Genomic DNA, 26,528 nt, shown 5'->3' with positions numbered 1-26,528 from the left:
CGTTAGCTCACTGTTCAAAACGAAACGTCCCATTAAACTAAATAGTTCACTGAGGCGTTGTCTTAACGTTATATAGCCGGCTAGCAGTAGCTACAGATAGCTCCTGATATCAATGTCTTATAACACTGATTCGATACGTATTCGAGCTGAGGGCATGTTGAATGTGATCAATAGGGTCCAGCTGCAGCTCCGGAGAATCCTGGCCGTAGCTGGAGGCTACTCGAGTACACACAGTGGAGCTGTTTGCAGATAGCAAGCATTTTGACTTGTTGCGTGGTGGCGATGTCTCGCAGATAATACAACTACAAGTATGATTATATAATATATATATTTTATAAAAAAAATAATTATATAATCTTTTATTTTTTTAATCAAAAACGATCGATATGGGATCGGTATCGGCCGATATGGCTCAAGACGATCGGTGATCGGTATCGGTGGCAAAAAACGTGATCGGGGCATATACAATGCAAAGGTGATTAAACTGGGTATACTATATAAATTAGTACTACTGAGTAATAATGCTAATCAGAGTTGTATTAATATTAGAGCTGGGCCGTTAACGGCGTTAACGTGCTGCGTTAACGCGATACTATTATCGCGCGATAATATAATTAACGCATTAATCTAAAAAAAATAAAAATACCTTTATTTACCCAGGGTAGGTTTGCTGAGCACAGATGCTCTTTTTCAGGAACGCCCTGCTTCACATTCACACAGTTCCATTCACACCTGGGAGCTGCCCAGTACAACCACAGTTGACACCATTGGCCACTGAGCAACTCCACTGGAGCAGTTGATTTGCATTGGCACCCAACGGGAAAAATATTATAGGCACTATAAGTAGACATCGCTACATAAAACAAGCTGGTCTGCCTGAGTGACTGGTGGAAGAAGGAGAAATAGAGATTGGACTGATTGAGTCAAGCCATGTCACATAGTTCAAGTTTGAAATGCTTCTTTCTGTTTTGCTCCTGAGAGTGTGCTAGATACTGTACTGGTAATATTATTTATTTGTGTTAACTTCTGAATAAAACAACTTATTAAACACAAGTACATCTTATTGAACATTATTTTGATATTTCATTACCAATTATCATAGCAAAACAGCTTTTTCAAACAGTCTGTAATGCATTTTGGAAACGGGAGATGGGCTCATGGTGTAATGGGCCACCTGGCCTGAGAAACATAAGGAGGAAAGAAAAAGTAAGGACTTACTTCTGGTCATTATTTGGGTAGAACACACATATTTTGAATGCCTTCGGCAGTTTTTTTTTTTTTTTTTAGCCATTTTAATCTAGATTAATCTAGATTAAATCCAGGATTGCAGATAGATTAATCTAGATTAAAAAAATTAATCTATGCCCACCTCTAATTAATATGTACAGTGATACAGGTATAAATATCCTAAGTCATACTGGCCAGCAGCGTAACTAGTAAGAGTAGGTAAGGGATATACACATTACACAGATATATCATATCTAAAGCTATTTAAAAAGGATTATATGCAGGTATGTGTTGACAGTAGGGCTGTCCCCGACTAAGGATTTGGATGGTCGACTAGGATTGGCCAAAATTTGCCGTTAGTCGACTATTGGTCGACTTAAAAAAAATATATATATTTATAATATTTTTAAATATTATATTAAATATTTTTTATCATTCCATTTGGGCTGTGGGGGGTGCTTAATGTCTGAAGGAGTCGACTGAAGGCTTCTTGTGCTCTGCAAAAGCATGCAATTGGTCCACTGATGGATACATCTTGATATTTGTCTAGTCTAGTGTGTTCATTAGATGGGTGAAATCCTCTTTCAGTGCCTCTGTGCCTGTTTTCGTAGGCAGTTAGCCTCTGGTATGCGTGCCATTAGCATTAGCCACGCTTCTAGGCCTCTTTTCTTTTGGAAAGAATGATAAAAAAAATTATATTTTATTTTTATTTTTATTTTTTGATTATATTCTACTAAGAGGTTGGCCAGTCGACTACGGCTCCTTTCGACCGATTAGTCGACTAATCGATTAATAGGGGTCAGTCCTAGTTGACAGATGTGTATGTGTGAGATTTCTTCTTAACTTTTTCATAACTGTGTTACTTGCAACCTCCAAACAAACTCTGAGAAGTGGAAACAAATCTGGAAAAGAATATAACCTGCATTCTCATACTCCTGAATACACTTTTCATTGACCGTGTTTCCAGCTCTTCATGGACCTGACGAAACATTATAAATTAAAAGTTTATTCTGGAGCATATGAGTGTGCAGGTTCGATTCTCTTTATTGTGATTATTACCTAACCCAACGGATCACCGGAGACGCTGGCAATGACGCACTTTATAAATGCGCTTAGTTACCACTAGGGCTGACCTTCGAAGCTTTTTTTGGCAATCGAAGCTTCGGGGCCGAGCTTCGATTTTAATTCGAAGCTTCGAGAGAAAAAATAATAATACATTTATTATAATATATATATATATATATTTTTTTTTCTTATGTTGTGGGACTTGTACAGCACTTTGGTAAACTTTGTTGTTTTTAAATGTGCTCTATAAATAAAGTGGATTGGATTAATTAATTAAGTAGCCCCTTTCGTGACTGTGACGCAGCCAACAAGGTTTCACTCGGCTGCACTGCCTGGGTGCAGTGGGGCTGCTCTCACAGCCAAGGACATGACATTACATAATTATGTTGCAACCTTCGTCTATCAAGCAAACAATTATATAATATTTAATTTATAATTATATCAGACAATGCCAGGGAACAAACTTAACTTTTTGACATACCAGCCATTTGGCCGGTAGATTTTTAAAAGTACCAGCCGGTAGGGATGGGTACCGAATTCGGTACTTTTGAGGTACCGAACCGAAACACGTCGGTACTACCGAGTATCGAATCAAGTGAGAAACCGAAAAAAAAATAAATAAAAAATAAAAAATAAAAATTTTATTCATTTTTTTTTTATTTTTTTTTTATTTTTTTCTTTTCATGTCAACGTTCACACGCACAATATATGCTTACCTAGGATTTGACTTGATTCAACAACAAAGCAGTCGGAGCAATGACAAGCCGAAAACTGTAGAAATTGTAGTTATTTGAAGTTTGGATTTTTTTTTACGACTGAGGTAGGTAAATAAAATGTCGACAGTTTTCGGCTTGTCATTGCTCCGACTGCTTTGTTGTTGAATCAAGTCAAATCCTAGGTAAGCATATATTGTGCGTGTGAACGTTGACATGAAAAGAAAAAAGTAAAAAAAAAATTAATAAAAAATATTGGTTGGGTACCGGTATCGATTCACAGGTACCGGTATCGGTTCAAATGTGAAAGGTACCCATCCCTACCAGCCGGGCAGATTTTCTACTAGCCAAAAATTATAAATAGCTTTTTAGTATATCGCCATGTGTTATTATTACATAATAATACTCTCATATGCTATTTTCAATTAATATCATAAACAACATAAGGAATATTAGCATAATTTTGAGTGGACTGAAGGAATGAGTCAGCGTTAATAGTTTTAAATGCAAATAATTTATTGATACATAGAAGTGGGGTCGGGACACACACACTGTTTCAACTCACCACCCCCGCATCATATTGTAGTCTGTCTTCAAACTTCCACTCCTCTCAAACATTTTTATATTTGAATATCAACATTATCTGTCCATCCTCAGTAATCCTCAATTTACTATAATATACTCCTGTCCTGAGTCCTGACTAGTGACTCCGTCGTCTTTCCAAACGCACGCACACACACACACAGGGAAGGGGAGAGTGCCCCCCCCCCCCATTTCCCTTTCCTCAGTGCTGTTTATGGCTCTGTCTCGTCTGATCATCAGGATTAGCTTGTTAGCTGACGTTAACGTTGTAGTGATTGGTACATAAACGTTAATTTCGGGCGATGTGGGCATAAAGGAATGGCGACGGTGCAAAGCATGTAGCTGCATTGGACTCGTGAGAAGAAAAAAAACATCACAGACTTATTTCGCGTCTGTAGGCGCACTGCTGTGTTAACACTGCTCTGTTTACAACGCTGCTCTGTTTTCAAGAAACAACACTGAGTGGGCGGATATCATATGACTTGCGGAGTTGCTAAGGGTTTTTCAAAATAAGAGTATCATATGAACCTGAACGTTGCTAGCTGCCGGAGCCCAGATATTATGACTGGAGCTGCGCTTGGGGCGGCAATGAGACCCGCACAGGATTTTCAAAATAAGAGTATCGATATGAACTACACCCGCCAGCTGGCGGGCAGACTATTATTGTTAGACGCCAGACGGTAAATCTACACGCATTTGGCGATGGGCGCCCAGTTATTTTGTTCCCTGGACAATGCACCTACAAAAGCAGATGATTACAATTAAATTAGCCAACTTGGTAACACATTAGTCATAGCAGCATAGGCATAGCCTTATTAATGTTTTGTGTGGCGTTGCCGTTGTGTACAACTCCAAAAAACACTTTGATTTTTTTTTAATGTTCGAAGCTCATGCCATCGAACGAAGCTTCAAAGTATTTAAGACCGCCCTAGTTACCACCACCGTTGTTGTTTACAATGGCAGGGCCATTGCAATTCCATTTAGAAACATGATTTACTATTCAAGGAAGTATCTTCCAGGATCATTCTTGGTTCACAGACCACAGTGCCTCCAAAAGGATTTTGTTTAGGTGTTTTCAGTTCATATTTTAAGATAACAGTGTTTCTAGTAATAATTAATAATTTAATCCACTCGTCACCTGCTGCTCCGTGACTGGCCTCCGCGTTGTCATTTTACTTGGATATCTCATTAGCTGTATCAACCCGTTAGTTAGGGGTGTAACGGTACACAAAATCCACGGTTCGGTACGTACCTTGGTTTTGAAGTCACGGTTCGGTATTTTTTCGGTACAGGGGGGGGGGGGGGGGGGGGGGGGATACAAAAAAATTGCTTTTCATTTATCTATTTATTTAACTGTATTAAACAATATAAAACGAATTGGCCATAATTGACTGAGCAAACTAATGCTTACTGCTGTAACCTACTAATAACACAAGTAAATCTGAAGATTATTATATAGCAGATGCCTTGGAGTAGGCCTGTCACGATAACAAGTTTTGCTGGGCGATTAATTGTCCCAGAAATTATTGCGATAAGCGATATTATTGCGGTTTTGAGAGATTATTTTTTTGAGATGTATTTCCCAAAAGTTTTCAATTAACCTTTTTATTTATTTTTTTACTAATATAATAATAGCATAATAATGCAAGGAAACCGTTTCAAAGTGCAATAAACATTTATTTAACATTGGAAGACATTTTAAATATCCTAAATAAAAAAATGCTCAGTTTGATTGTTTATTATAAAACAAACTGAAACTGGAAACAATCCCTCTGTCTGGCTTTTTGTGTCATCCTTTTAACATGTACATGTATTATTAATGTACCTTGCGGTACCATGTACAAAATGTTAATAAAGTATGAGGAAAAAACTGTGGAAACGTAATAAATAAAAAGGCAGTGTTCCAAATAAACACAAATATATACTATCTCTATTGGAATGGAGACTTCAGCACAGGATAAACTAGGGATGGGCAAAAATAATCCAGATTGATTGATCACATGATGTACTCGAGTACTCGTGGAGGAAAACGCTGTACAAAATAAACGTCTTTTCTGGTGTTTTAGACTTTTATTTTGAAGCCCACCGACTGGAGCTTTTCCGGTGTTTTAGACTTTTATTTTGAAGCCCACCGACCGGAGCGGAAGTATTGTTGTTATTATCCTAGCTGCCTAGCAGAACGTATTGAGCGGACAACTTGTCTTGTCCGGTTCTGTGTTTTTGAGCTAATGATAAAACAAATGTTGATTGTTGGTGAACAACTAACTTTAGGTTAGTTTTAACGTTAGCTACTAACGTTAGATGCAGCTACTACAGGCAATCAACGATGAGGAGGAAGCGTCAAAGCCGTATAGATTAGAATAGCCCTGTGTGCGTTATGGATGGGTACCTTTCACATTTGAACCGATACCGGTACCGGTACCTGTGAATCGATACCGGTACCCAACGGTACCTTTTTTCGGTACTTTAGTCTCAAGAAATTTAATTTACCTACCTCAGTCGTAAAAAAAATAATCCAAACTTCAAATAACTACAATTTCGACAGTTTTCGGCTTGTCATTGCTCAGACTGCTTTGTTGTTGAATCAAGTCAAATCCTAGGTAAGCATATATTGTGCGTGTGAACGTTGACATGAAAATAAAAAAGTAAAAAAAAATAAAAATAATAATAAAGAATATTTTTTTAATAAAAAAAAAAAAAAATTCGTTTCTCACTTGATTCGATACTCTGTAGTACCGACGTGTTTCGGTTCGGTACCTCAAAAGTACAGAATTCGGTACCCATCCCTAGTGTGCGTACTTAGGCACGACTCGAAACTACCTGTTATAATAAATTAATTCATGTTTAACTTGTCCCTGTGTCCAGTCCTTTGACTAGCCCCACCCGTTCATTGTAAACAATGATGCATGTAATTGTATTAACGTTATTGTGTGTTTTAGGCAGCTATGCTATACATTATATTTAGTTTGTTAGCTATTTAGCTAATATTGAATAGCATCAACGACGCTAGATCTTTAATCTTTATTTAGCAGTCCAGTTTCTCCGGGCAGTAGCGAGTAACTATTTGGGTCTAAAAATAGCTAGCCTACACTACAAAGAACGCTACTTGGTTAAAAGGAGCAACACTATTGAGAAATGTAGTTAAGCTATGTGCTCACAGGAGCTCCCGTGCTGTGCTCTAGTAACGTCAGCGGCCCGCCTCCCCACACGTCCGGTTAGTTGTGCACGTTATATTAGGGCCGGGGGGATTTAAGTTCCGCAAAAAAGGGGTCCATACCGTTGCAATCGCTCGGTGCACAGCCCGTACTGTACTGGAGGACCACATTGAGGCGGTACAGTACGTATCCGCGTACCGTTACACCCCTACTGTTAGTACATCCATAGTCCATATTTTCATAAACATAGCCTCTGTACCAGATGGAAAACAGTTCTTTCTGTAATGTCCTTGAACTGTCTTTGAAGAAAACCTAAATTCAGTATTCTACCGTCTCTTTTAGTCCAATGGCGATTTAGGCCTTGTCGTTAGCCAAAATCTTCCCGGTCAGCCGGAGCTAGCGATGTCGTGGCACTCCATTTTTTTTTTTAAACAACAGATGTATGTTTATTTTGCAGAAATTCTTTGTTGTTGCCACCATCTTTAGTGTTACATCCCCTCACACACTCCAGTTCTCAGGCTGCAGCTGGTTTGAAAGCAAAAGTAAACAGGCTTCTCTGCTGGCTGTGGCTCCAGGGGAGTTGAACAGTTCTGGGTCTGGTAGTTTCTTTTCTATCTTTTGGCGCTTTTTTGGTGGACAAACCACTGCACATGTGCACCGTGACTCGTGACTGGAGACTAGCTTTGCTAGCACACATAGCCTACTGTGTACAGACAGTTTCAAACTGTATTTTACATTAGAAAGCAAACAAAATAAATGGACAAGAGAAAAATAAATCAGGTCAGTATTGTCATTTGGACAAGCAAAGCCATTACTTTAAGTTGCAAGAAAGACAAGTCTGTCCACTGTCTCTGGGTTTAACAAAGAAAACAAAACAAAAAAAATATATAATTCGATATATATATTTCTTTTGATATCGATTATTAAAATATATCGCGATAATTATCGTTATCGTTATATCGCCCAGCCCTACACTAAATGTCCTCTTCTATCGATGTCAAACTCTCCCCATAGCTCTGACCAAACCTCCCCCACCAGTGCTTATCAGTATTTTTGTTACAAACCTGCTGACGACCTCGGAGCCCATGGCTCTGCTATTAGTCTGCTGCTAACACACACTCTCTCTCTGTTGTCCTCCTCCTCTGAGATGGCTATGAGTAGATGCTGTAATCCACCAGATATTTACATTATATACACATTGAAAAACATAGATTCCTTCAATATAAAAAAAAATATTTCCTTGGACACACACTTCCCCTAATCCTAACCATAACCTTAACAATGCTAACCTCAGGCTAACCCTAATCATAAAGCACCATACCAGCCTTTTTGACATGTGGGTTCCGAACTTCCAAGTCATTCTTGCCTTGATACAAAAAATCAAGGCGCCACCAAGTCATATTCTAGAGCAGTGGTTCTCAAACTGTGGTACGCGTACCACTAGTGGTACTTGGTGGTACTGCTGGTGGTACTTGAAAACATTTCCAAAAAATCTACATTTTTTTTTTTTTTTTTTTTTTTTTGCAGTCAGGCCACTGAACTTAGAAGCAGGCCAGTCCAGTGTTTCTGGTTGCGGCAGCGCGATAGTTAGATAATCTAAGTGGGGAACAACCAGGAGATCACTGTGACAGAGTCTGCAGTCTAAACCGTCATAAATATTTAATTCAACTTCAGCCTTGATCATAACCATTTATTTTTAGATTTCTTGTAATGTCAGATAAAAAATGAAATACTCCCACTTTTCTGAAAAGAGTTGGTGTTAAATCTGACATTACAAAAAATCCATCAAAATATGTGTTGCTGCTAATCATTGACACATGCCTAGCCTGTAATAATCCCCCCCAGAAAAATGTACTTTGCATTTGATATATTGTAAATATTTTACTTTTTGTGTTTTTTTTAACAATAATTTGTGATGCCATCACACAAACTGGCATTTAAAGGGTAAACATTCAAAAATGTATTGAATATGTGTTTTCTTTTCTTTTTTACAATAATGTGTGATGCCCATCACAAACACTGGCATTTAAAGGGTAAAAATTCAAAAATTCCTGCACCAGAATGCAGGAAATTAAGTTTTTGTAACAAAATAATTGTGTGTGTGTGTGTGTGTGTGTGTGTGTGTGTGTGTGGACAATTGCTTGCTGTGTGTGAGAGAGAATTAAGTACCTACATTTGCTGAAATAAAGTTGTTCTTAATTTTCTCACTTGCTATGTGAGAATGTTAGTTATTATGTTCTCAATGCCCCTTGCATTGTATGAGTTGTGTGGAAGCGTTTGCTAGTTCTAGTGCTATCCCTTTGTACATTGTGGCTGTGTCTGACAAAAGTTAACAATAAATAATGGTATTAGGAATACATTTGCCTCCTGCGTGAACTGTGCATAGCTGAATAGACTGTATTTTAACGCCGGTCATATGGTGGTACTTGGAGAGCCAGCTACGTTCTCAGGTGGTACTTGGTGTAAAAAGTTTGAGAACCACTGTTCTAGAGACGGATCCCTGCAAAAAAATTCATGTTTTTCAATTGCTATTTTAATAATCATGCAAAAATTATTATTCCCTCTAATATTGTAAATCATATCACAATTGCAATATCAATCAAAATAATCGCAATTAGATAGATATTTAATATCTGATCTCTCTTCATATCTCGTTCTGTTCATCATATTCTCTTGTGTTTCTCTCTCTCCCTCATTTCAGGTCCATTTCCCAGATGTGGAGAGAGTAGAGTGGCTGAACAAGGTACTGAACAGCACCGCCAGGGTCGCTCATCATCCCCAGAGTCGGAAAAGATGATTGATATCAATTCCATCTCGCTGCGTACATTTTGGAGTTGTTGGAAGTTGTATTTCTTCACTTTTGACATAGCTTCCAGTCCTTGTGCTAAGCTACGCACCTGGACCTTTCTCTCTGGACCTTTCTCTCTCACAGAGATTAAACTGATATCAATCTTCTTGTTTGACTCTGGGGAAGATGGCAAATAAGTGAGGGGGGGTTTCGTCGTCAATCAGTCACTTATGTTCTTCTGAAGTCTGACTGTTTAATGCAGTAAATGTCACAGATTACAGGTACTGTACTGTTACAAGTAATCTGTTTATTTGGGGGGCAGCGGTGGCCTTAAGGGTAGAGAAGCAGCTTTGTGACTGGAAGGTTGTGGGTTTGTTCCACTGTTGGAAGTGCTCTTGAGCAAGGCAGTTAATACTGAGCTGCTCAGTGGGCAACCGTGTCAGACTGCTGTCATACCCGGCACCTCACAGTTCTCAGCGTTTGTAATTGTGTGAGAGTGAAGCGGGGCATTGCTAGATAATCTAATAGAGAATCTACTAGGGCTGTACCGAATCTAATTCTTTTTACATTCGAAGCTTCTATTGAAGTTTTCGAATGAAGCTTCGAATGTCTGTCATCATATCTTATGACAATCATAAAAAAATAAAAACTCAAACAATCCTCAATTTGAATAAAGTGATTAATCTGATTAAATGAGTCTTTAAAAAAAAAATATTAAATCAACTTTCTTTAACTCATTCAACGCCAGTCACGAGTATAGTCGGGTTAACTAGCCAACCGTTCAGCGCCAATCACGAGTATAGTCGGGTTATAATCGTTATTTCTTTTATTAGCGATATCCATTCATTTTCATCCATCCAACCTGATGTTATCGTTGAGAATGGGTCTGAGCTTGCAAAAGGGCAAATACCGCCGCCTATCGTCTCCCGGATGGTATTGCACATCATTGGATTGGATTGGCTGGGACTGTGCATAAAAAAAAAGTCCGGTCCGGTTTTATTTTTCCGGGCATGCAGTATCGATGTACCACGTTGACGGGGGACTGGGAGCAGCGTGGATTATGTGTTTTGGACTATAACGTTGGATCAATGGACACGATCGATATTTGGAATGGCGATCAGGAATTGGATTAATCTTTTTGCAGAACATCTGATGTGAGGTAAGGACTCTTATGTTACCAGTATTGGGTTAATCAGATGTTTTTTTTCATAGCGATCACGACGTGTTTGTGTGTGTGTGTGCCGTTAGCGCTGAGCAAGGCACGGATAAGTGATTTTTCAGCCCGCTTTTGTATCGTGTATAAGGACATAATATACTATCGATAATCTAGCGTTTATTTGAAAACGATTCATAAATCAGCTGAAAAATTACAACGTGTTTTGTGTATTCCACTAAAGGGCTATTATCATGTATTTCTCTGGAATTACTAGAAATCTCAAACTATACTCGTATTCAAAACGGTATAAAACGGAAATGTACAGATGAAAAAAACAATCCGCTTCGTCAATGACTGCAAGCAAGTCATTGATAAGCGACGGGTGTATTAGACCCATAGCCATAATTTAAGATATATTTTAAGCACTCGCAAATTTCCCCGTCCTCCCATTGATTAAAGCGGTGGCGTGGTAGCCCTAATTTGGTCATAATTGGCGGTCAATGAGTTAACACAGTGCTTCTCAAACTTTTTCTGTCAGGCCCCCCTTTGGCGGACCAAAATATTTTGGGCCCCCCCCCCCCCTCGCCCCAACAAAATAGTCATGAAATGGGCCATGTTTAAATTTATTGAAATAACACCAATAACGTGACCTTTCAAATTGGCCCTATATTTTGTTTTCAGAGCTGTCATGGATGAAAAGCCAGCTTCACACAGATACTGTATCATGTATGTGGTGCTGAATGGTATCAACACCTTAACTGCTGCATCATGAGATACTTGGTGGGCCATGAGATGAGATACTTGGTACTCAGCACCACACTCTGAAACTAGCTCTCTAGGTTGTATCAGATGAGATTTCAAAGAGTTCTTCCAAGAGTTTGGATGGAGATGTGTCGGGAAGCTTTGTCTCAATGTTGTCTGTAAAGTTTTTTTTTATCCAGAGTAACTTGGTGATCCTTTTCTGTTTTATTAAATAATGATTTTCAGATTTTGAGAAATGGTATTTTCATGGAGAACAGTGCAGCTGCAACAGATAGCACTTTAGTGATAATTTTCTGGAATCCAAAAAAAAAAGAAAAGTTTTTTTTTTTTTTTTTTTTATAAATCTCAAGGCCCCCCCTGTCATGCCTCTGCGCCCCCTCTGAGGGGCGCGCCCCCCACTTTGAGAAACACTGAGTTAACACATTCAGCGCCAATCACGAGTAAACTAGTTTTTAGATCCTTTGATATTTTTCCTCTGATCCCCGTTCTAAATCATCATCCGGATCATTCTAACCGGCTCGTTTGTATACATTGGAATTGCAATGCCGATTGAATGCCCTTTTTATGCTTTTTGGAGGGTTTTGGTGATCAAATATTGAACTATAATAATTAGTGCAGGAGCTCACTTATCCTTGAAAGACACTTTTATCACTGACTTAAAAGGCCCATACATCTGACTTTTACACTGACTTACTAACACAGAAGGTAATTAATTTAACGTTGAATATTGATTGATTGATTGATTGATTGATTGGTTGAAAATTGTATTAAACAGATTGCAGAATGGGTACAATACAGTACGGCTCAATACACACAATTGTTAAGGGGATACAGACCAGAGAAAGACGTTTGTCTTGTTTACATCAGGGTCCCCCATATCAAGCTTGTATTGCCACATTTAGATGATGAATAAAACATTGAAGCTTGTAAAGGCATGATGAGTGATGACGATTCATTAACAACCGCGCACTCTAGTCTGCACTGGACTGTTTCTCCCCTCCTCCCATCCCCCTTACTACAGTTGTGCCTGAAACAAAACCATGATGAATGATATGTTTGTAACACAGCAGAGTACAATAGGCTGAACATTTTCATCGTTCGCCTAATAATGATAACCAATGGAAAGACACACACACACACCACGTTCTTCCACGCAACTTTCCCCTCACGAGAAAAAAAAACAAACAATGCAAACATACTTTTTCTGATCTGGACTAAGCTCTTCTCCAGTCGAGCTGCGGTGTTTAAATCCAAAATATTGATCAAACCTCTGCCATTGTTGTGTAATATACGGCACCTCTTCTCTAGACGGAGCCTTCTTTCTCTGCCTCACATGAAGTTAAATCTACGACTAGAAGTGAAAGTGAAACTATACATCGGTGGGGGGTGGGGGCAATTAATTTACTCAAGTGGATTCCTGAACACAGAATGACACCAGTATCACTGACTACCGCGGCAAGGCTAGGTGGACCTAAGTATAACTTAATAACAAATTATTATATTTAAAAATAATAATTATAATAATTGGCATAAAAAGGGCACTTTTTTTATGAGGGACAAAAGGGCAGGTGCTCGAGCACCCCTTGGGCTCTGTGTGCACGTGCTTGAGGAGGACCAAGCCTTGCATCACGTGTCCCCTCCGGTACACGAGGAGGCAGCTGTCGCATCTTTTCACCTGAACAGCGCGATCTCTCAGTGGCGAGGAGTAACGCATGGGAGGCTCACGCTGCCCCCGATGCGTCTATACTTCCCGCAAGCAAGTTGTTCTTTTGCGCAATCTGATTGGCCACTGACGTTTCTGGTCATGTGACATGTGCACCCAATCGTGTGACGGCAAGTTCTTTGGACGGTTAAGCTTAGGCGCTCTTTCGAAGTTGGTTATGGTTAGAGTTTGTCTTAGAGCATGGCGATAGAACGCCAGCCCTGATTCCAAACTCTAACCTTAACCAACTGCGAAAGAGTCTCCTAAGCTTAACCAGTGATAAACTAGGCGTTAGGTCGTTTGCAGGCTGTTCGACGCGGAAATGGGCTAAGACACTGCTCGTCATGCGATTGGCGCACATGTCACATGACCAGAAACGTCAGTGGCCAATCAGAGCAACGCGGAAGGACAACTTGCTTGCGGGAAGTATAGACGCGCCCCCGATACTTCCTGATTCTGCTGTACAGGCGCACCAACCGACCTGTAGGAGTCGCTGTCCACAATGTCCAATCCCCATCCACCGGCTTCCCCACCCTCTAACACTGCCCAATTGTGTTAGTACGACGACCGGCCAAGCCGGTAGCAACGCAGAGAGCTGGGCTCGATACCAGCATCTCATGCGTTAGTGGCGAGCACCTTGCCCACTGCGCCACTCAGCCGCCCGATCACAGTTTTAAGTTAAAACGACCCCCACCCACCCCCTTGATGATTTTCTGAAGGTACATATGTGGGTCATTGACGGATAAGACTTTTTTTTTTTTTAATATTTATTTTAGCGTTTTTACAGCCTGTGGCACCGCCTCTCTGGGTGTGTGTACGTGACGTAAGTCGGGTGAGCAACGTTACTTTAACCACCAACGGAACACACTTTCTTTTTGCATGTGGAATTTTATTCAAAGCTCCAAGCCCCCCCACCCCCCCTTCCCAAAATATAACTTGCGCAAAGGGCTGGATGTTGTTCCTTCAGCCCACACACACCACTGAGAGATTACCTGTAATTTAGCATAGCCTCATAGTCATAGTATGGCGCACACACACCTCTCTCAGTGCGTGAGAAGGAATTGGTGCTAGTTTGAGAAGGGGCTGTCTCTCGTAGTGAGATCAAATTAATGAAAGTTTACGGTATATATTGAACGGACATACACAGCAACACACCTCTGAACAAGGTGTGATAAACATGAAGCGATATATTTTCCTTGGCATGAAACGGGAAATAGTACAAACCATTAGGGACCTGGATATTCTGCACCTCTCTATTCATTATTCAATATACAAGTTTTACCCTGAGGGATGATTTACAATTAAGTGCTAAAAACGGAAAAGTAGAATACTTACATTATTGACGCTAGAACTCCCAAAATAGCGTTGGCATAAAAAAAGAAGGTAGGCCAGCTGTAGTTTACATAGCTTGCATACAACTTTGTCTCAAGGTTCCACAAGTTGATCAAAATCCAAAGTATTTCCAAATGGGGCTTTTAGAGCTCAGAGTGCAAATCACTGTCTTCGCGACCGAGTTTGGTTTTGAATGATCTGCCATCACACCATGGTTGTTGTTAGGGCTGGGCGATATGACGATATTATATAAATATCGGGTACAGTTCATTAACGATACACTTTTTAAACGTATCGTGGATATCGTGATGTTTTGCCCAATGACCAAGTCATTACCTAAAATCACTACCACTCCATCAAAAGGCAACGAGGGCTGAACTCCCATGGACACCACCCCCTGTATCAGATCTGATGAGAACATGAGGTTATGAAGGGGAGCTGACACAACTCGTAACCCCATCCCACAAATCCGTACATCACGACCTGTATATGATTTGGGTGAAAAAGGCAATGCTGATCCCACAATAAATGAATCCAACGCACCGGTATCTCGCAGGATTTTAACAGGTACAATGGGATCACTTCCCACCAATGAAACATGACCCTCCGTAATATAAGGAGAATAACCGCTTTCAATGTCTGATATTGTAGCTGTTACTGTCGCAGGTCTTGTATGCCACCTAACTGCATCAATGGCATCAGCCTTGCTACCAATACGAGCAGGTGCAGCCAACGCGACAGGTCTCACCTGGCCATTTTCATTTGAGAATTCAAGTCATGTCAAGAGTTTTATTTGTCACGGCATACAAGTATACAATGAAATGCGGGTGGTCTTGCCCGCAACGATGTGCAATACAGTAGTACAACATATAATGGAATCCAATAAACAATAAACAACATTGTGCAATAAACAGGTAACATAGTGGGACATCACGGTATTTGTACATAGTTATTTACAGAGCATGAAGGACATGCTAGGTCCCTTGGTAGTGCAATACACTGTTACTATACTATTTTTAAAGTGACCTTTCCTTTGTGGCCATAAGTGTGGGCGTGTGCAGCATGAGTGAGTGCTTTCTCATGTTAAAGTGGCTGCTAGTGTGCGAGCGTGCACAGCGTGCGTGTCGTGTGTGTGCTAATGTGTGCTTGTGTGTGGAGAGTTCAGTGTTCTGTGACCCTCAGTGTTCATTGTTCAAGGCTCTGATGGCCTGGGGGAAGAAGCTGAGCCGAAGCCTCTCTGTCCTAGTAGCTGGTGTTCGCAGGCGTCTGCCTGACCTCAGCAGCTGGAACAGGCTGTTATTGGGGTGGTGAGGGTCTTTCATTATTCTGCAGGCTCTGGATTTGCACCTCTTGTTGTATAGAGCCTTCCGCCTTTGCTCTGCGACTAGGGCACTTATTCTTCCAATGCCCTTCACGCTGACAGTAATGACAATTCGTGCTATTGTCATTTTCCTTCCAAGAACCATTATTAGGCCTAGAATAAGCCGATTCCACGTTTGACCCAAAACGTCTGTCTGTGCGTGGAGAAAATCTATTCTGCTGCACACTACCACTTGCTTAAGGCAAATGTACGTTTATGAATTAGACTAAATTCATCAGCCAACATTTCTGCTTGCAGAGTTTTAACTTTTCGTTCGTTTAAGTAAGTAGCAATACTATATGGCACACAGTTTTTTATTTGCTCTAGTATTACTAAATCCGACAGTTCTTGAAAAGTTCCAACATCTGACGCAGAACACCATCGAGTAAACTGTACCACCACATCACGGACAAAATCAACATATATATATATATTGTGTAATCATTACATGTAATCTATGATGGACATTCCCACAGAGCTGTTAATTTCCCTGCCTCTGCCAACCTCTTCATCTCCACAGTGCTTATTCTGTGTTCCACATGAGAGAGAGAGAGAGAGAGAGATTATTTTTATTATTTTATACCTATATATGTCTAAGGTCTATGTTGAATAGATTAACCTGAATTATCCTAGTAGTAGTGGCAGTAGTATTATCAGCAGCAGTGTAGTAGAAATTATAAATAATACACAACAGCTATCTTTCTTGGTCAAAACTAAATTCATTATCAAGAAATTATCAGTTGGCCGTAATGTAGACTTGACTTGTTTCACATGAAGTTGACTCATGCGGTCTCTATTACTGGATCAGGAAGGCCTTGGTTGTCCAATCACAGAAGGGACCACACCCACCCAACTCTCTGTAGAGCTGTCAAGTGAAGAGCAGCTATCAGGACATTCCTAGCAGTTTACTCACACACTGGCATACTGTATTATCTATTGGCAAAAGCACACTGACATACATACAGTAGAGACTTCAGAGCTTTAGTCCAAAGTAGGACACGGATTAAAGGCAAAACAACTTTTAAACAAATGTGTTGACGCAGGGTACGTCTTCATCAGAGTCAAGTGGTGTGGGGAGACAATCATTCCCTTATACTGTATTGAGGCTGATAGGCTGCACCCAGGCAGGGTTCACAATTAACCAATAATGAAAAATAAAGATAAATAAATACATATTCATGTCATTACATAATTATCTTCCATACCCTCCTATAATGACAGACCCGCACCGGCTGGAATAATGAGGGGTCAATAGGCTACATATAGGCAAAGTTCTCAATCAACCAATAATGGAAAAGAAGAAAAACAAATCCATATTCATGGGCAGTTTGGTTGGAGTGCATGTAACTTCTTGACATACTTATAGTAGCATGTATATTGTTACCCTATGTACCCCTACGTAACCCTACATACTAGTGGTCGAACGATTAATCTGCGCCGATAGGAGGTTTTTACAAACTGTCGTTATCGGCTGAACTTGGCTCAGATAGTGGCCGATGGCGGGACAGCCTCCACTGGTCACACTGCGGCGTACATCACCATTTTGCATGGAAGATACAAGTCATGGTGATATCATATTTAAATGAAAGTTCACTTTATATAAGCCAGCTTTATGCGTAAATTATATTATGGCATTATTAATGCATTAGACTGCAGACTGATTAACTACCGCTATGATAAAAGCATGTTGTCTCTGTTTTGCTAGAAGTGCAAGCAGAGCATAATTATGGGCCAATGGGCTTCATTTGAGGGCTTGTCTACGATGGGGACAAGGCAGGAAAAGTGACAATTCTGTTACTTTACTTACCAAGGCACTTTGGCCTTCTCTCTTTTGTTGGGGAATCCGACCGTGCTCAGATCCTCTTGAAAAGAGGGGGATCCGTCGCAACAAATAATATAGTTCTATTCAGATGTGGATTTATTTTATAGTTTAATTATGCAAAAAGTAATACGAATAAACAGAGCAGTTGATGTGGAAAAGATAAAAAAGACAGCAGAGTGTACAGAGACAGAGAGGACTCGAGGTTGGCCTGCAGGAATGGAATGGCGGTTACCATGGAAACTCTACAGCTTTAAAACAGTAGCTACAGTACGGTACATTGCAGACAACTTGTGGCTGTTTTATAGTTATTTTACAATAGATGGATAGATTTATAGATATTTTTACAATAATTCAACCACGCAACTTTCAGTCCATTCATGAAATGAAATCTCACACTTTAGGATCCTCTTTACCCTGTAAATACTGTATGCAGGAACATAATTGGTTTGGAAGAGTGGTATTTAACAATGTAATGTCACACGCAACAGAAGTAGGTCTAGGAATCCATATCCTGGCCAGTTCATTATAAATAGAACATATTCCAATGATGTAGGACACGCATTTCTAAAGTTACCCTATTTTACTAATGTTACAACTAACACTTGAGCTATTTTTAGGTCAGTGGGCTTGAGAGCTGAAGTGGGAGGGACTAGTGGGGGAAAGCAAGAGGGAGAGAGAAAAGTACCCCTACTGCTCTCTTACCGCTGCCACCCAAGTGGTCTTTTGTCACCTTGGTGTCAGTGGTCTCTCACCTCCTTTTTGTTTTAAGGACCCCCAGGGTGGCCTGCCACGTGGCAGCAGGCAGGCAGAAGATCTGAGAAGATCTTGGTTGTTAGATAGTGATTAGATCCACCACCTTCCTGAGGTGTCGTGGGCCTAACTTGACAAAACACCAGTGAAGGGAGGTGCCCACTTGATAGCCCGGGTGATATGCTGGCTCTCGCTGCCTAGCTATGGACATGTTGGATTGTGGTGACCATTGGGGTCCATGTGGTAGGGTATGTAGCATTGGCATTGTGAATATCTGGAGCTCACATTTGAACCATTTCCTCCTACAACCACACACACACACACACACACACACACACACACACACACACACACACACACACACACACACACACACACATATATATATATATATATATTTATTTGACCACTATGAGTAACACAGATGTTTTTAGGGGGATTGGGTTTCTTCATTGAGTGCGTATCCTTATCATTAGGGCCCAGGGCCCTCATTCATCAATGTGTGCGTAGAACATGTTCTATTTCCACACGTAAGCACAGAATGTAGAACCAGTGTACGCACAGGGAAGTCGGGATTCATCACACGTGCGTACGCAGGCTCTACGCACACCTGTCATGATGAATATGACTTTGATCCTACGTTTGAGCTCGTGCACTGTTTTAAGTATTTGCATACCAGAAACGCCCCGATTAACCATATACGGTAATGGAATACACCCATGAAATGTGGAAAAATGGACTAAGCCGAGGGAAGCGTGTTTGGGCAGCGCAAACACTAATAAATACCGCGCTGGAATATGACTGCCTTTTCCCGTGTTGTTTGATTAATACCCAGGGATTAAAGTTCGCGATGGATCTCCCGTCAATTTTCTACCTGCTGCATATGATTTCTAGAGGCATACTACAATCTATTTTGATGTCAGTATTGGGTAGCCTATATAAACAATAATACGAGAGCATATACAAGAACAATGAATCTCACTGCATGTATGATGTAGCCTGCCTTTCAATACATGAACTTGAATTCCATCATGTTTGTGTGCGGGACTCACAAGGCTGTTGTCACAATGGGTGGTACCGGTACAGTAATAATAACAGTCCACACAATATCACGATCCATGCCATAGCCTATGTTCTATTAGGACATGATCTGTGACGACAAATGTTCTAGAATGTTTGATTAAGATATCATACTCTGACAGCATGCCTATGATCAACAAAAACGCAAACTTGAATCCCATCATATACATAGTCTGTCCACTATCTGGTGTCATTGCAATGCGTTTTCTATTCTTTCTTATACAGTAAAAAGGGGGAAGAACACTATATTCATATGACTTGTATTCTGCTTACAGCTTCGAAATTCCACTTGTTTCATTTAACGTAAAGCCTTTTAAATATAATCAAAACGTTCCCGTGTTTCTGCGGTCTGCGCAAAATAATAACGAGTTGAGCTTTATGATTTATGATGAATTGAAAATGGGGGACCCTGATGTAAACAAGACGAAAGTCTTTCTCTGGTCTGCATCCCCAATTAACAATTGTATGTACTGAGCTGTACTGTACTGTACCCATTCTGCAATCTGTTAATAAACTTTTCAATCAATCAATCAATCAAGCTACGCAGAGCGCAGTCAGTCAGTAGCCTACACCCCGTATATTCCGATAACGCTATATAAACCATGCTGCATTCATTCTGAGAGAAAGATCTATTATTCCAAATGCTATTTATAGGGTTTTGACCATAATTACACTACTGTTGCTATTTTACAATGAACTATAATGAACTACGGTTCGTACAGAACATGCCAGTGTTATTATGCACCGAAGCTAATTTCCTTGTTGTAATAATATATTCTACCACTGGGCGTCAGGTAAGTGTGCTCTGACCTGTGCGTAGACGTAAGCACGGAGTCAAGTTCAAATCGAAATTGATGAATCCCACTCTTTGCTTAGAAATGATCGTACGCACAGGGTAAGCACAGATCTGTGCGTAGAACACGTTGATGAATGAGGGCCCTGGTATCTTGTGTTTTATTATAAATAGGGGGGATTGGGTTTTTGGTGGAGTGAAGCCTTGTCTGGCTCTTGAGGGTGGTCTTCCTAGGTTCTGGGCGGAGTGAAGCCTGGTCTGGGTCTTGAGGGTGGTCTTCCTAGGTATTGGGTCACCACCCTCCTTCACTTGAATAGGCTCATATACATTTACTGGACAAAATGTTGATGTGTTCAATACTTATTTCCCCCACTGTACCTCTGAAGTTCCACCTTATTAGTTGGGTCAAGAACCAAAATTCCGTGACCATTCTCTGGCTAAGATGTTTTGATGATTGATTTGACTTCTATGGACCTTTTATAAAATATTTAGCCCCACAGTGTCCCTCCCAAAAATCCCGGCATTTTGTCAGATGGCCAAATCCAAAATACCTGCTGACGTCATCTTGAAAAATGTACTTTTTACCCAGAGCACCTAGAATCATGTATGAATACACTTTTTTGTGTAAGTCAACCATGGCGATTCCAATTCTGACATCAGTTTGACTCTATGACATCAATTTGACCCAGAAATCCAAGATGGCCACCATCTAGTAGAGCGAAAATGTAACTTTTAATGTCAAAACCAATTTTACCATGGTACTGCTGTACTTTAAACAAACTACCTTCATAAGGATCTCAGCAAAATAATTTATGAATGTACAGTATGACAATATAACTAATTATACTTATACAAAATATGCTCTCTTAAATAGCTGTAACCTGAACAGGTTAACACTTTGAGTGCCAGCAGGGGGCGCACGATTTATCGCTTGAATGCCCGCCTTTGATTTTCCGATATTTCATGATTTTCGCGGAGCTATTTCTATATTCTATATTATGGCTATGTGTCTAATACGCCCGTTGCTTATCAATGACTTGCTTGCAGTCAACATGTACGAAACGGCTTGTTTTTTCATCGGTACATTTCCGTTTTATACCGTTTTGAAAAACTGAAGTTTTTGGAAATTACTAGAAAAAAAAAAGATTCCGTGATAATAGCTCTTTACTGGAATACACACTACACGTTGTCATTTTCCGGCTGATTTATGAGTCGTTTTAAAATAAACGCTAGATTATCGATAGTATATGTGTACTTATGCACACTAGAGAAGCGGGCTGAAAAATCTATCCCTGCCTGGCGCTAACGCCGCACACACACACACATAGGAGACATGTTGAGATTTGAAAAATACAGATTACCCCAAGACTGGTAACATAGATTCCTTACCTCACATCAGATGTTATGCAAAAAGATTATTCCAATTCCTGATCGCCATTCCAAATATCGATCGCGTTTATTGATCCAACGTTAGGTACTCGAAACAGATAATCCACACTGCTCTGAGGGTCCACACTGAATCCACTCGTCTCCGGTTACATGCCTGAGAAGTAAAATGTGGATTCCGGGTTTTTTTCTTCATGCATTTTCATTGAGTCCAATCCAATGAGTGCATTACCATCCGGGAGAGGATAGGGGGCGGTATTTTCCCTGTTCGAGCTCATAGACAGTCCCAATGATAACGTGAGGCTAGATTGATGAAAAATGAATGGATATCGCTAATAAAAGCAATACCGATTAAATAACGAGATTTATCGTCCCCGGCACTCAACGCATGGCATGAAATCACAAGATTTCTTGTGGCTGGCACTCAATGTGTTAACAATGAAACCACTTTAAACATGTCATGATCATTCCGAATCAGAGCATTCTGCCTCACTAGATTCTGAATCATCAGATTCCAATGAATCACCCCTCCTCCTCCATACATCATCATCTCCCTTCTCATCATCATCCTGCTCACTCTCCTCTTCCTCACTTTCTTCAGCTGGCCCTGGTGCAGGTAGATGTGTTGGGAGAGCAGGTCGTGTGTGGCGGACAGGGCGACAGCGACCACCCACCAGCTCCCAGCCATGTTCGAGTGGTGAAGGGTGTCGCTTCAGGGAGGGGTGGCGCACTAGATATGCCAAGTAGTTGGCACGGAGGCAATGTTGGCGTAGGCTATCTGCATCTGGAGGGAGATGGATGAATGATTTGTTCTTCATTCTCTTCCACTTTGTGGCACGGGCCTCAGCCATGGTGCTACTCTTCTTGTCGCCATAAATAATATGTCGTGTGAACTCGAACAGCTCCTCTACCACCTCCTCTACCACCACCTCCTCAAGGTCAAGGCTATCTCCACACCGCGAGAGCAGCCGTCGTGCCATAGGGCTCTTTGCCACCTTGTCATACACCGACGACTTACCCTTGCAAGCCTGAGTTGGCATCACAGCCTGTAATACAGTGTAGCTGCACAATACAATCTGCCATCGCCTCCGTAACCAGGCCACAGCAGAAGACTGTCCTGCTTTCTCTTGATACAGAGCATACCGGGCAGCTGTTGAGAGATGACCGCTGCCGTGACATAGGCATCGATGTCGGCTGCATCAATGACAACAGGGCCACTGTAGCCTGACTCACGTAGAACTGTAAGCTGAGAAGAGGATGGTGTCAGCCTCAGACTGGTCAAAGCTGTAGTTCTGCATTGGTTGCTGGGTTGACAAGTTGGTGCAGTGGGAGCCAACAGAGTAGATGATCTCTGTATCTACACCCTGTGCAACAAGGTCAGTCGGATAGCTACATATTACTTTTTGTAGCCGTTCCTTGTTGCTGACTCTACACAGCAGTGTTTTGAACTCTCTGGCAGAGGGGAAGGGGTCGCCCAGCTTCATGTAGGTGTTGGGGACATGTACCTTACCTTGTACCCGCAGGTCTCGCTCATCATCTTTAGTTGAGTATGCTGCGTCGTACGGGTCATTTACACAGAAAATACGGTCAGCATCACCATGGCGGGCAAGGATGATGGATGATACCTTGTGGACATAGTCTAACCACTTGTATGGGGTGCCATCTTGTGTCTGCTGATGGGGTTGCCATCCTCCAGATCATGCCCATGTCGACAAGAGCGGTGTAGGGTTCTTGCAGATCTACAGATTGGAGAGAGATCTTCTGAATGAGCTTGCTCTTCTGTGTCTTCCTATATGTGCCGTTGGAGTTGAATAAGGCCACACATTCCTCGACACCACAATGTTCCAGCAACTCTGAGAGATTCACAAGTTGACTGACCTCAACCAGGTCGATCACTGCCTTGAGAGCACTCCGCTCCATCTTAGCAGCTCTTGCTTTGAGTTCCTCCCCGGGCTTTTCCATGCAGGGCCGCTTGGCAAATGTCGCATTTGCTCAGAGGGACAGGTGCATGGAGGGAGGTTTTCTTACTGAACACCCGGTCTCGCAAGAAGCTGGTCAACTTCTCCTCTCCCACAGCATGGGCTGAGTTGAAGTCTGCGATGAGTTCGTCGGAGGCAGGCATGGCTGACTGTAGGGGGCGGAGGGTGGGTGAGGCTGGATCAAATGGGAAGCAATCAAACTCATGCATGCATGCGACCAGGTCCTGCACGCGCTGCTCATCCTTTTCGAACCACATTCTATGTGCTTCCTCTTGGCTTTTTTTTTTTGGCCAGGGCATTGTGAGCCACCCGGATCTTGGCCAAATTGTTTACATTTCTGGAGTGCACCAGCAGCTGCTTCTCATTCTGGTGGATGGAGAGCCAGCCAGACTTCATTTTGCTGCCCTTGTTCATTGTACACTCGATCCACATGTCCCAGGCCATTTTGGAGTAGGGGTTTCCTGTGATGGACTGAGTGAAGTCAGTACGAAGGAAGGCGACCTGATCAGCAGGGAGAGCTGTCAGCATTGCCCAGAAGTCAGGCAGCCACCTTCCATACCTATTGTTGTCGTACACTACCATCCATGGCAGCATGGCACGCAGAGAGCTGACATACTCATCCCAGTTGCAGATATGTACTGCATGCACATTCTGCATGAGTGCATCTGTCATAGACAGGAAGTCCCTCCAGTAGTCCGCCATGTCACTGGCCTCCACCTGGGTGAATAAATTGGTGATGAGGCTCTCGAGGTCAGTATCATCCTCCAGTGCCGCATTTGCAGCTGCACCGGGTTCTTGGGAGAGACTTGTATCTCTCAGAATCTCAAGGTTCTCCCTTGTCTCATCAGCCAGGTTGGGCATGAGCCTCCCCTTTACCAACTGACTCATGAGTGCCTCATAGATGAGCCTCAAGCAACGCAGCCCCCTCTTGTAATGCTTGCCTTTCAGTGCACGGTCGACGGAGCCCTCTGCAATAACTCCTCCTGCCACGAGTACATCTCCTAGCTCACTCCCCTTGTAGCGCTTGTAGATAGCGCTCATCATCACACACTGTGTATGGAAGGGACCAAGAAAGGGTACAATGTCATGGTACTTGTTTGGGTTCTCGGCCTTGAGCAGAGTGATGAGGCGAAGGGCATGTGCTTAGTGGCGATGATGGTAGACAGCTTCTCCATGATGTCATTCACAACTGACTTGTTGGGCGGTTGATTGTAAGATGTATGAAAATAAGCCTTGCTCTTCCTCTGCTCCATATTCAAACCAGCGTGAAACCCATTGTATGAAGGGATAGTCTGCTCAACTGCAGCAGGACAATCACCATTTGTATCTGCACGAGTAAGGGCATGAATAATACTCCGCTTGCGCTGAGGCTCTGTACTTAATGAGAACAGAGTGGGCTTAGGGTGGATGGGAGGCTCACCACGCTTGATGGTCCTATACGGCATAACTGCTGCCTGCATCTCAGACACCTTCTCAGTCAGTGCCTGCGACACAATCTTGGCATCTTTTATGCACGCATGCTCAACCTGGATATTTGCCTCATAGTCCTGTACAAGACATTCTAGACGTTGCAGAAATATCCAATTACAGCGGTGTGCAGTACCCCCTCCTGTCAAGGTGTCATTGAGAAAGTCGTCACTGTCAATGATACTGATGCTTGGTTCTCCCTCAGCGATCCCGCCAGGACACACCGAACACCGCTCAAGGTCATGCATGGTCCAGACTAGCCTTGGGCGGTATAATTTTTTTCATACCGTCATACCTTGCTGGGTATGACTTTCATTTTCATCAGCGGGGGGGGGGGGGGGGGGGGGGGGGGAGCTAACAATATACTCGTTATCACCATACATAACGCTTATATTGAAACACATTGACATTAGGGCCGTTCTTTCAACCTAAAAGTGCACTTTCTTCAACCTCGAACCTAAATTCCTTAGCAACCCGTGTTACCAAGTAAACAAATCACGGAACGATAGCCAGTTAGCGTGAATACTTTCCCTAAGCCAGTTGTCCTTCCACGTTCGGTTTGCGCAATCTGATTGGCCACTGACGTTTCTCTCAGCGCCCAATCGCGTTACTCCTAACAATCGCGCCTAGCTTTCAGTTCCACAGCCCAAGTCCTTCAGTCCGACATCACATCAATATAAAATATGTATTGTTTTCATCTCTCTATATTAACGTAACTAGCTATTCATATCAATCGAAATAACGTATTGTATTGTTTTCATCTCTATATTAACGCTCTGTTTACGGGAACACTTACTTTTTGCAACATGCACCTGTTCTCCCAATCCCTCTGGCACCCCTCCCCCCACGGGAACTCAACCTTTCTCACAGAATATGGACACTCATATTATTCTTGAACGTAAACACACACATGCACGCACACACACACATGCACGCACATACGCACACACACATGCGCACACGCACACACACACACACACACACACACTCGCAGTCTGTTGAAGAAGAAGGCCTGGATGAGCGAGGTCAACAGGAGTTCTTCATGTCAAGGAATGGCGAGATGGCGTGGTCCAAGATACCTTTTGAAACAGAAGGCTGAGCACAAGCTCAGAACATCATCAAAATAACTCTTAAAAGAAATCGCTTTCGAACACAACACAGGGCTACAATGACTATATTAGCTAACTAGTTGTTGCTAGCTAGCTAGCTAGCTAGCTATTGGGAATTTTTGGATTTGGCCATCTGACAAAAAATGCCGGGATTTTTGGGAGGGACACAGGGGCTAAATATTTTATAAAAGGTCCATAGAAGTCAAATCAATCATCAAAACATCTTAGCCAGAGAATGGTCACGGAATTTTGGTTCTTGACCCAACTATATCCCTGTACCCCTTTGCCTCTATCACTGTT

The 26,528-nt window shown here is 41.8% G+C and overlaps 1 protein-coding gene across 2 annotated transcripts in view; it reads left to right on the top strand.

Annotated features, from left to right (window-relative positions):
- esyt2a (extended synaptotagmin-like protein 2a) overlaps positions 1–26,528 on the top strand; it is a 225,570-nt gene that overhangs the window by 39,811 nt on the left and 159,231 nt on the right. For both annotated transcript variants that reach the window (XM_084320890.1, XM_084320891.1), the window contains exon 3: positions 9,444–9,485. In XM_084320890.1, coding sequence (XP_084177016.1) covers positions 9,444–9,485 — 42 coding nt within the window. The remainder of the gene's footprint in view (positions 1–9,443; positions 9,486–26,528) is intronic.

Source organism: Notolepis coatsorum, assembly GCF_963971535.1.
Source record: "Notolepis coatsorum genome assembly, chromosome: 8".
NCBI classification, from domain to species: domain Eukaryota; kingdom Metazoa; phylum Chordata; class Actinopteri; order Aulopiformes; family Paralepididae; genus Notolepis; species Notolepis coatsorum.
The sequence above is the reverse complement of the archived record's forward strand: the minus strand, read 5'-3'. Positions and strand labels throughout refer to the sequence as shown.